This window comes from Tasmannia lanceolata, unplaced genomic scaffold (assembly GCF_043159265.1).
Source record: "Tasmannia lanceolata isolate RefF3 unplaced genomic scaffold, GAP_Taslan_0.1 ptg000006l, whole genome shotgun sequence".
Lineage (NCBI taxonomy): Eukaryota > Viridiplantae > Streptophyta > Magnoliopsida > Canellales > Winteraceae > Tasmannia > Tasmannia lanceolata.
In genome coordinates, this window is record NW_027518683.1 from 34,697,769 (window position 1) to 34,710,052 (window position 12,284).

The window sequence follows — 12,284 nt, forward strand, 5'->3', positions numbered from 1 at the left end:
AATATTTGAAGTTATTTATTTTAATTGCAACCATTCTTTAACTCTGAACCACTCTGCTTTGACATAATTTCAAAGTGTGATTTGATTTAATGTGGAAGGGTTCCAAATCATTTTTTGGAACTTTTTTATAAGGAATTTTCTTGTGTCTCCAAGAACAACTTAATGCAGAAGTTCTTACAACAGAATGTGAACATAAATCAAGATTATAAAGTAGCAGGAAAGAGGGTTTCTAATCTCAGACGGAGTACCTAGCAGCAACTTTGTTTGGGATTTTGAAAGGTTTATACATTTCTATAAGTAATAATCTTGATTTGTTTTGAGATTTCTGTTTGCTTTACAGGAATAGTTTTAAGAAAAACATGTCATTAAGATAGTCCTATTCCTTGCTGTCTTTCAATGGAAATTTCATCTGGCAGCCTGTTCTGATTTTTTTGTTTTATCTTGTTCTGACCAGGTTTTGAAGGTTACTGTCTTTCTTTTTGTGATATAAGAAAACCCTAGATCAATCTCATCTCTCTCATCAGATTTGGTATTCCATTTCTTCTTCACTTTTTTAGGGTTTTCCATTTTCATCTAAACAGAAGATCTAGTTAGTCCATCCCGCGCCATCGAAATTCCGCTCCTCAAGTATTTCTTTGCTCGCTCAAATCATTTCAAATTTTCATATATAGGTTCCATTTACTAAGAATTATGGGTACATTCTTATTTTTCTCTTCTTTCAATTACTAGAAAAATGGAACCATCCTCTTCGCAACCGTGTGGGTTACGTATCGAGGATAATGACCATGCACATTGTGGTTTTGTTGATGATGCTTTCTCGCAAGCCTCCGGGTTAGGTATTCAAGAAGTTGACGCCCATGGTCTTATTGTGGTTGATGATGGGGGTGATGATGAGGTTAATCTGATTGAAGATAATATAGAATGGCCAGATACTGATATGAATGACGAAGATGAGGGTGGTAGTACGCCCAATAAGGGTGGTAGTGAGAATAGTAGTGTGAATAAGCCGTTTCTGAACCAAGTGTTTGATGATTGGTTGTATGCCTTTGAATTCTACAATTCTTATGCACTGGCTACTGGTTTTGGATTACGAAAATCCAGTACAAATAGTTCTAAGAAAACAAATAATGTGAACTCAAGGAAATTTGTGTGTGATAGAGAGGGGGTGAAAAAGTATAAGGCAAAGAAAGTGGATGATGGTAAGGAAAGAAGGGAACGACGAGTTGTCAGATTGAATTGCAAAGCTAAGATAATCATAAAACTAAGAGATGGGAATTGGGTAGTGACCACATTTGATGACATTCATTCTCACATTCTGACATCCCCATTTAAGAGGCAAATGCACCGTTCCCATAATAGATTCAGTATGAGTGAAAGTGTTAAGACGTTGATTGACTGTCTCGATGAGACCCAGATGGCGGTTGCGAGGATTGCAAAGGCCATTAATTCAACAAACGATGGCATATCAGGTGTGGTAACACCTGATCAAGTTGCTTCACATTTGAGAAAAAAGAGGGTGAACAATATAGGCCAAGAAGCTGTCTTAGTGGCCAACCATCTTCAAAAGAAGCGATCAGAAGACCCGAATTTCCTTTTCTCAATGGAGTTGGATACGGATGGGACCTTCCGATCTGTGTTCTGGGCTGACGCTAGGGCTAGAGATGCTTACATAACATTTAGCGATGTCATTGTATTTGATGTCACTTACAAAACCAATAGGTTATCTCTGCCATTTGCACCGTTTACGGGATTGAACCATCATAGACAGTCGACCCTATTCGGATGTGCCCTGTTAGCTGATGAGACAGAGGAAACCTTCAGTTGGTTATTTGAACAGTGGTTGACGTGCATGCATGGTAAAGCACCTGATGCAATAATAACTGATTTGGATCCGGCCATGAAAAAGACAATTGGAAGAGTTTTTCCACACACCCGACATAGGTTTTATTCGTGGCACATACACCGGCATCTACTTGAGCATGTTGAAGAGATGAGGGATTCGACTAGTGATTTTTGCCTTGATTATAATCGTTGGTTTTTTTCAAAAACCATGGAGGATTCTGAGCAGTCGTGGGAAGATTTGGTTTGTAAATATGAAATCGAGGAAAGTGATTGGTTATATAGGATGTGGGTGCAGCGAGAGCATTGGGTTCCGGCATATTGGCAAAACATATTCACTGCAGGAATGAGTTCGAGTCAATGTAGCGAAAGCATGAATGCATTCTTTGATGGATATGTGAATAGCAAAATTGGCTTGGATGAGTTCTTAGATGCATGTGATAGGGCACTGGTTCAACGTCGTAAAACAGAAGCCGAAGAAGATTTCAAGTCGAAATATTTGAAAGCAAGTATGAAAACGAATAGCCCATTGGAAGAAGAGGCGGGGATATTCTATACGAGGAATATGTTTAACATTTTTCAGGATGAGTTGAGGGATAGTACTGGTTGTTGGTACGACCACTTAAGCAAGGATGGGGCCGTGGAAGAATATTTGGTAGGTCCCAGAAATGATGTGAAGAGTAGATAATGTAGGGTATTTTATTATGATTCCGATGGATTGACCTTCAAATGCGATTGTGCTAAGTTCGAAAGGGAGGGGATCTTATGCAAACATATCCTTCGTATTATGGATATGAAACAATTGAAGAAGGTCCTCGACCATTACATGTTGAGGAGATGGTCTATTCAGGCAATGTATCAAGTAGGGGGTACAATATCTACAAGGCCACAAGTGGGTAGTAGCGTCAATCCGTTTCAAAGGTGGTGCCTAATCTCAAGATGGCAACGACTGGTTGATGGACCTGGAAGAGATGAGAAAGTTTTCAAGGGGATGACTGAATTTTGTGATCTTCTTTTCGCTGAAGAAGAACAAAAGCAGAAAGAAAATGAAGTTACATTGGAGGCAAGTGAGATACCAATCGTTGGTAGCTAAGTATATTCAAACTTTGTTGTGAGTCAAATAGCTGAAATCACAATTCGAGACCCACCAGTTGCAAAGACCAAGGGCCGTCCAAAGAATCCAACACGCTTGAAATCTGGCTTAGAGACATCTGTATCCGAACCAAAGAAACGGACGTGCAAATCCTGTGGCGGAAAAGGACATTATAAGTCGACATGTAAAAATAAAGGCCAGGTTTGTTTTGTTCCCTACTTACTCATTTGTATGTGTACATGGACTTTCTTAAAGTGGTAATTGTAAATGTTTATAGACTGATTCTGTTATGACGAATGGTAATAGAAGCCTAAAAGAAAGCGCCAAGAGGGAGAAGACGTAGACGCAGAGGAAGAGGAAGAGGCATAGGAGGAGTACGTATAATTTTAATTTTTTTTATATCATGATTTAATAGTTCTTATCTGTTTTTGAATTTGGTGGAGATGATACAGGTACTTCTAATTGGTGTTGCATCAGTTTTGCTATAGCAGTGTTCGTATGCAGTTTTTCTAGTTGCAGGTATGAGCTACTTACTCATGCTCATTTGTGGTCAATGAAGGTGGAGTACTACTTCACAATTAGATGTACAGGTAAGGAGATTCTCGAGATAGATTTTGAAATTTACTGTCTTCCATATTATCAGTGTTAAATATAGGGAAATGTTGTTGATATTTTTTAATCTAAACGTATTATCAGTATTATCTAAATGTTGTTGATATTTTTTTCAGGGTTACAGTTGAGAAGTTTTTACTGGGTTTGTATGAAGCTTGCAATTGGAAGTTCAAGCTTGCAATTTGGAGCTTCAAATTGGAAGCTTGATGGAAGTTCACTACAATGCACGCTAAAGGGGTGCGAATTCATCACCCATCAAATATTGCATTTAGGATCACTTCAAACAGATATCGTTTGCTAGGACTATTTCTCTCATTGTTTCAAACTGTTTATGTCAGAAATATACAATACCGAGTCATAATTCTCTTAACATAATTCTCGAAAAGGCATTTTACACATTAGCAATCTTCTTCTTACTTAGCATCTACACCCACGTGAACTCTATAACTTGTCTATCCAAGTACCACATAATGAGTACTTTAACTCACTTGTCTAAATATACCCCTTTAAAGTCCTTAGATATATATATATAGGTCCAACTTGTCTAAATATTTTCACTCAGTCATGTTCATGTGTTGTTCATGGGCCCCTCTCCATCTGGTTCCAATCTAACTCAGCCATAGGTTCCTTTCAGTGGCTTCGAAAGAGTGGAGGAGGAATTGACAAGCAATGTTTAGAGAAATGGGTTAAACACATGGTGCAATAGAAGGGGATGTACCTAGCTTAACTGTGTCTTCCTAGCTACTCTCTTTCTTTTCTTGTTTCACTTGTCAAATTAGGCACATTCACTGCTGAGCATGTCATGTTGGCCCTCTTTTGTCAACTCATTACACAAGGCTCATTCTTTGCTACGCTTGAGGAGAGGCTGAGAAGTGACTAAAAATAGCATGAGAAAAAAAAACACCTACACTCAAAATATAGTGTTTTCTCCTGTTTTCAGCCATTTCTCACAGTCTCCTCACTCATTGCCTCACAAGCCTCCCCTGGCCTAATTTACATACTGTGTGTGTAGCAAAGAATGAGCCTTGTGTAATGAGTTGACAAATAAACATTTTTTGGAACGTATTCAAACACCACCCTAATTTACATACTAGTAATTTTTGGGTATCTTTTCTTGATTTATTTGTGTTCTATGAAGACTGGGTTTTGTCTTCTCCAATTAAATCTCATTTGGGGCACTCTGTTTCGATGACATTTATGTGTTCTGTTACTAAAATAATCTTGTGTAAGCCCAAGGGTCTACTCTCCTATCTTGTTTTGATGATTCTAAACATAATTGATTGTGTTTTTGAATACTAATCAATTTGCTTTGAAGTGTTGTGTTTAAGATAGGATTGATCGTTGAAGAAACCAACACTCAACTTGGTCATGCTTAAAGGTGTACCAAACAAGAGCCAAAGGAGCTAAGTGTAGCTCACATCATCACTCAAGCAAGCATCCAAAGATGGAAGATCATTTGAAGACCAAAGCTAAAGAGGGATCGAAGATTGCATAGGTATCATTGTACATCCTTTCTCTTTAGATTTTCAAGTCAAGGCAAAACGTTTTCAAAGTGTTTTCAATTTGTTTTTCAAAGAACACTTAAGAACTTAAAATGGATTAGTGAATGGTTATGTGGTGGACCAACATGTTGGGACCCTCATAAACATTCCAAAATAACCATAGGAGTTGAGTTCCAAAAGCTAAAAATCAAACAAGCAATAAAAATCAAAAACTGCGGATTTTTAGGCTTCTCGGAACTCCGAGATTTTTCTCGGAGCTCCGAGCTCGGAACTCCGAGATTTTTCTCGGAGCTCCGAGCTCGGAACTCCGAGAGTTCCCTCGGAACTCCGAGAGTTCCCTCGGAACTCCGAGAAAAGGTCCAGTAGCGTCTGGACATTTTCTCGGAACTCCGAGAAATTTTCTCGGAACTCCGAGAAATGGTCCAGTAGAAATTTTATTTCTTCTGGCCGTTGTCTCGGAACTCCGAGAATATTTCTCGGAACTCCGAGAATATTTCTCGGAACTCCGAGAATTCTCGGAACTCCGAGAATGATTCTCGGAACTCCGAGAACCCTGCGACAGCTCAGAATATAGCCGTTGGGATTTGAATTAATTCTTGTATTTTGATATTTCCACCCCCAAACGGTCATATTCTTTGGAGAGGCTATAAATACAATATGTAGAGAAGTTTTTCTCACTCTCTTGATCATTTGAAAACATCCTTGAGCATCAAAGAAAACTTGCAACCTATTATTGCTTGAGATTTTTGTTTTCCCCAAATTTGCCTTGCAACTTGCAAATCTATTTGAGTTGGGATTTTAGAGCTTTCACTTGCAACCATCATTGAAGAGCAATCAAGGATCTACAAAGAGCATCAAGCTTTCAAGAAGAAGCCAAGCTATTCAATCTTCATTCCTTGTATAGGTGGCTAGGGCATTCCTTATTTTAATTCCCTAGAGAGCAACCGCTTAGAACTCGGCGGAGAAGGAGAGTCTTTGTAAAGGTGTAAGGGCATCCTCATTTAATATCCCTTGGAAGTGTAACTGCCTCGGAGCCGGGCATCGTGGAGGTCTTCAATAGTGGAAATCCTTAAGGACGATCTTAAGAAGAGTGGAGTAGGGCTTTGCCCGAACCACTATACATCGGTGTGTTCTTTCTTGTCTTGCATTTCCATTATTAACTTTTGGTTTGACATTTCCTTTTTGTTTCTAATTATTTACACTAACCAAATATTTAACTAAGTGAAGAAAATTCCAATTAGGGTTCATAGGTAATTTTCAAAAGGCCTAATTTTGAGTTAAATTCAATTCACCCCCCCTCTTGAGTATTTCAATTGGTATCAAAGCCTCGTCTCTAATTTTTAGAAAACCCTAACCGGTCTAGAGTAAAGATTCTAAAATGGCAAACTACCCTCAACACCATGAAGGTTATTCAAACACTAGGCCACCCTATTTTGATGGAACAAACTATGGTTTTTGGAAAACCAAAATGAAAATCTTTTTAACCCAAGACTATCAAATGTGGAGAGCAATTAATAATGAATACATCTTACCCACAAGAAATTTAAATGATTGGACCGAAGCCGAACAACAAGCTTCAAATTATAATGCCAAAGCCATGAATTCTCTTATTTGTGCTCTATCTCCCGGAGAATTCAATAGAGTATCAAATTTGAATTCGGCTAAGGAAATTTGGGACACTCTAGAAGTCACCCATGAGGGAACCAATCAAGTAAAAGAATCTAAAATGAACCATCTTTTTCGGCAATACGAACTCTTTCAAATGACACCCGATGAAACAATTGCCGACATGTACACTAGATTCACCAATCTTGTAAATGGATTAAGGGGTCTTGGAAAACAATTTTCCAATAGAGATTTAGTGACTAAAATCCTTAGGTCCTTACCTTTGTCTTGGGAATCCAAAACCTCCGCAATCACAGAAGCCAAGGACATGAACACATTGAACCTAGATGAACTAATAGGGTCCTTGATCACCCATGAAATGATTTTCAAAACAAAAGCACCCGAAATCGAAACTAAAATCGAAAAAGGAAAAGGAATTGCTTTTGCCTGTAATATAGGTGAAAATGAAGATGCAAAAGAAGACATGGAAGATGAAGTTGCCCTCCTAACAAGAAGGATCAAATTCTTGCAAAGGAACATGGGAGGGATGAGAAATAGAAGGACAAACCCTCCATTCAAGAAGAAAGAAGAACTCGGTGATGGATCTTCTCAACCACGATGTTACGGTTGCAAGAAGCTTGGACACATTCGCCCGGATTGTCCACTCAACAATGAACCCACTTCAAACAACCGCTTCAAGAGAAGAGAAGGCAAGAAAGGAATGACCGCCACATGGGATGAGGAAATTGAAAGCGAAGGCGAACAAAATGATGGCGAAGATTGCTTGATAGCAAGGAACGTATGCTTCATGGCCTCAACAAACGACAACAATGAGGTAAACACTTTAAATGATGTTATTGTTTTAAAAGAAGTTCTTGATTCCCTACAAAATGCAAATGATGAACTTGAAATTCAATTTGATAAAATTGCATCACTTGAAAATTCTCTTGCTAACATGACAAAAGAATTTGGTTGGTTAAAAAATGATCATGAATTTTTAGATGATAAGAATGAAAAATACAAAGTAGAAATTCATGAGTTAAATGCTTCTATCAAAATCTTAAATAAAAACCGACAAGAACTCTCAAATGAAAACAACAATCTAAAGCATGAAAATGGTAGATTATCTTTTGAGTATGATGAACTAAAGAAACTTTTTGAAAAATTTGAAAATAGTTCATTAAAATTGGATAGGCTTGTAAATCTTCAAAGAATGTCAAGTGATAAAAGTGGACTTGGACATAAATTGAACACCACAATATCCAACTATAAAACTAAACTTGAAAAGGTTTCTTCTAGCGGTACCAAAATTTGCTTTTATTGTGGTCTAGAAGGTCATTACAAGGTTGCTTGCTTACATGCTAAACAAGATAAGATTAAGTTGAACTCTAATGTGAAAACAAATGAACATAGCAAGATTAGGAAGATTTGGGTACCTAAGGGATCTCACTTGCCTATTCATATGTAGGTATGCCTTAAAAGCCATAACAAGAAGAACACATGGTACCTTGATAGTGGATGCTCTAGACATATGACCGGAGACCTTACTCAATTCGCATCCCTATCGCTCAAGGATGGTGGAGACGTTACCTTTGGAGAAGATAAGAAAGGAAAAGTCAAAGGTGAAGGCACCATAGGTAACTCTACCTCTCCCATACATGATGTACTATTTGTTGATGGCTTGTCCCATAATCTTATTAGCATTAGTCAATTATGTGATAATGGTTTTGAAGTTGTCTTCAATCCCGATAAATGCATTGTTAAAAATAAGATAGATGGAGTAGTCAAATTCATAGGTTCTAGAGACAATAACATTTACACAATTGGATTAGATGATCTTAGACTCCAAAATGTAACTTGTCTTAATGCCATTAGTGAGGATTCTTGGCTATGGCATAGGAGGTTGGGTCATGCCGGAATGGATCTCATTTCGACCCTCTCCTCAAAAGAAAGTGTTAGAGGATTGCCTAAGTTCAAATTCATCAAGGATCACATTTGTAGAACTTGTCAATTAGGAAAACAATTGAAAAGCTCATTTGCACCTAAAAATATGATTTCAACTTCCTACCCCTTGGAGCTACTTCATATGGATCTTTTTGGACCAATGAAGACTAGTAGCCTAGGTGGAAAGAGGTACGTGTTTGTAGTTGTGGATGACTACTCACGATTCACATGGGTCATATTTCTAGCACACAAAGATGAAACTTATGAAAACTTCCTTACATTGTGCAATCAAATACAAAATGAAAAAGGTGTTGCTATCTCGTACATTAGAAGTGATCATGGAACTGAATTTGAAAATGTACATTTTGACACTTATTGTAATGAACATGGCATAAAACATAATTTTTCCACACCTAGAACACCTCAACAAAATGGAGTAGTAGAAAGAAAGAATCGAACTCTCCAAGAAATGGCTAGAACTATGTTGCATGAAAATGATCTCCCTAGATATTTTTGGGCGGAAGCGGTTAGCACCGCTTGCTATATTATAAACAGGGTATATTTAAGGCCAATTTCTAAGAAAACACCTTATGAGCTTTGGAAAAACTTGAAACCAAATATAAGCTATTTTAGAGTGTTTGGATGTAAATGCTTCATTTTGAACATTAAAGATAATTTACACAAATTTGATAGGAAATCGGATGATGGAATATTCTTAGGATATTCTTCTCATAGTAAGGCATATAGAGTATTTAATAGGAGAACCCTAGTAGTAGAAGAATCCATGCATGTGACATTTGATGAAAGAGAGCCAACACCACAAGAAATGCCACATGATGAGGATGAACCCATTGAACATCTTTTTCCAAAATTGAGTGCTCCTCCTCATGCATCAACAAGTCATACATTACCTAGTGCGGAAGTAGAAAATGAAAATGATGACTCATTACCTAGGGATAGGAGAACATTGGTAGATCATCCTGAATCCCAAATTTTAGGTGATGCCACATTGCCAGTAAGAACTAGATCATACTATCGTAGTGTGAGTAACAATTTGGCGTTCCTATCCGAATAAGAACCAAAATCCATCAAGGAAGCTGAAAAGGATGAATATTGGTTGATGGCTATGCAAGAAGAGCTAAGTCAATTCGAAAGGAACAAAGTGTGGAGGCTAGTGCCTAGACCTAGTGATCATCCAGTCATTGGCACGAGATGGGTGTATAGAAATAAATTGGATGAAAATGGAATTATCACTAGGAATAAAGCTAGGCTTGTAGCCCAAGGGTACAATTAGGAGGAAGGGATAGATTATGATGAGACATTTGCTCTTGTTGCCCGTATGGAGGCTATTAGGATACTTTTGGCATATGCATCTCATAAAGGATTTAAACTATATCAAATGGATGTCAAAAGTGCCTTCCTAAATGGCTATATCCAAGAGGAAGTGTATGTTGAGCAACCTCCAGGTTTTGAAGACTTCAAACATCCAAATCATGTCTTCAGGCTTGATAAAGCTTTATATGGATTAAAGCAAGCTCCTAGAGCTTGGTATGAGAGGCTTTGCACTTTCTTAGTTGAAAAGGGATTCGAGATGGGAAAGGTGGATAAAACCTTATTTATCAAAAGAGAAAATCATGATATCCTCCTTGTCCAAATCTATGTGGATGATACCATCTGTGGCTCAACTAATCAAAAATTGTGTGATGAATTTGCAACCTTAATGAAGAATGAATTTGAAATGAGCATGATGGGAGAGTTAACCTACTTCTTAGGACTCCAAATTAAACAATACAAAAATGGAATATTTTTAAATCAAGAAAAATATACAAAGGAGTTATTAAAGAAGTATGGCATGGATAGCAGTAAGACATCAAGAATTCCCATGAGTACTACTGCTAAGCTAGAAAAAGATGAATTTGGCAAATCTGTGGATCAGAAATTGTATAGGGGTATGATAGGTAGTTTGCTTTATTTGACAGCCAGCAGACCAGACATTATGTTTACTGTCTGTCTCTGTGCTCGATTTCAATCGGATCCTAAAGAATCTCACCTATCAGCAGTTAAGAAGATCTTCAAGTACTTAAGAGGAACCCAAAGTCTAGGACTGTGGTATGAAAGATCATCTTCCTTCACTCTCATCGGATATTCAGATGCAGACTTTGCTGGATGTAGAGTAGATAGGAAAAGCAGTAGTGGGACTTGCCAATTCTTGGGTAAATCACTTGTTTCATGGTTTAGCAAGAAGCAAAATTCAGTAGCTCTGTCCACAACAGAAGCAGAATATGTGGCAGCTGGAGCTTGTTGTGCTCAAGTCCTATGGATGAAAAGCACATTGATGGACTATGCAATCAAAATGGAAAATATTCTCATCCAATGTGACAATACTAGTGCTATATGCTTAACAAAGAACCCCATACAACACTCAAGAACAAAACACATTGAGATTAGGCACCACTTCATCAGAGATCACTCACAAAAAGGGGATATTTGCTTAAAATATATCAACACTGAAGATCAATTAGCGGATATCTTTACAAAACCCCTTAGTGATGATAGAATTTGCTATATCCGAAGTGCCTTAAACATATGGAGTGCGGATCAAATCAAAGAAATTGCCAAATAAATACTTTGTGCCTTTAACCAGCTTATCTATATAGTATTTTTATATATAATCTTTGTTTGGTAGTATCTGCATGAATGAGATGTCAAATTTTTAATCTTAAAAATCACTCAATTGATATTCTTAGCCTTCTTAGTTTTTCTAAGTTGGAGAGGTATCTTCACTTTAATTAAAATACCTAACATCTTGACATATGTCAACATCTCGATCATGAACAGGTATATGTGCATTACTTGGTTATATATTTTTATACCATAAGCATTGATTTAGGGGGAGTTATCCACTCCTAAATTCCTTTTTTACACCCTTTCTGTCGATGACAAAAGGGGGAGAAGTTTGAAATTGATTATCTATTCAATTGACTATATGCACCACTTGCTTATAACTTGTATCATTTATATGTGTGCATATATTGAGGGGGAGTTCCAGTATTCACTTGCCTACTATGTCACTCCACACACACCTCATAATCAATTTTGTTTGTCATCATCAAAAAGGGGGAGATTGTAAGCCCAAGGGTCTACTCTCCTATCTTGTTTTGATGATTCTAAACATAATTGATTGTGTTTTTGAATACTAATCAATTTGCTTTGAAGTGTTGTGTTTAAGATAGGATTGATCGTTGAAGAAACCAACACTCAACTTGGTCATGCTTAAAGGTGTACCAAACAAGAGCCAAAGGAGCTAAGTGTAGCTCACATCATCACTCAAGCAAGCATCCAAAGATGGAAGATCATTTGAAGACCAAAGCTAAAGAGGGATCGAAGATTGCATAGGTATCATTGTACATCCTTTCTCTTTAGATTTTCAAGTCAAGGCAAAACGTTTTCAAAGTGTTTTCAATTTGTTTTTCAAAGAACACTTAAGAACTTAAAATGGATTAGTGAATGGTTATGTGGTGGACCAACATGTTGGGACCCTCATAAACATTCCAAAATAACCATAGGAGTTGAGTTCCAAAAGCTAAAAATCAAACAAGCAATAAAAATCAAAAACTGCGGATTTTTAGGCTTCTCGGAACTCCGAGATTTTTCTCGGAGCTCCGAGCTCGGAACTCCGAGATTTTTCT

At 37.4% G+C, this 12,284-nt stretch overlaps 1 protein-coding gene across 1 annotated transcript; it reads left to right on the top strand.

Moving 5' to 3' along the window:
• The first annotated feature begins 733 nt into the window (after positions 1-733).
• LOC143878949 (protein FAR1-RELATED SEQUENCE 5-like) lies at positions 734-2,527 on the top strand. Its single transcript, XM_077381163.1, has one exon. The coding sequence runs from the start codon at positions 734-736 to the stop codon at positions 2,525-2,527; it is 1,794 nt and encodes a 597-aa protein (XP_077237278.1).
• The last annotated feature ends 9,757 nt before the right edge of the window (positions 2,528-12,284 follow it).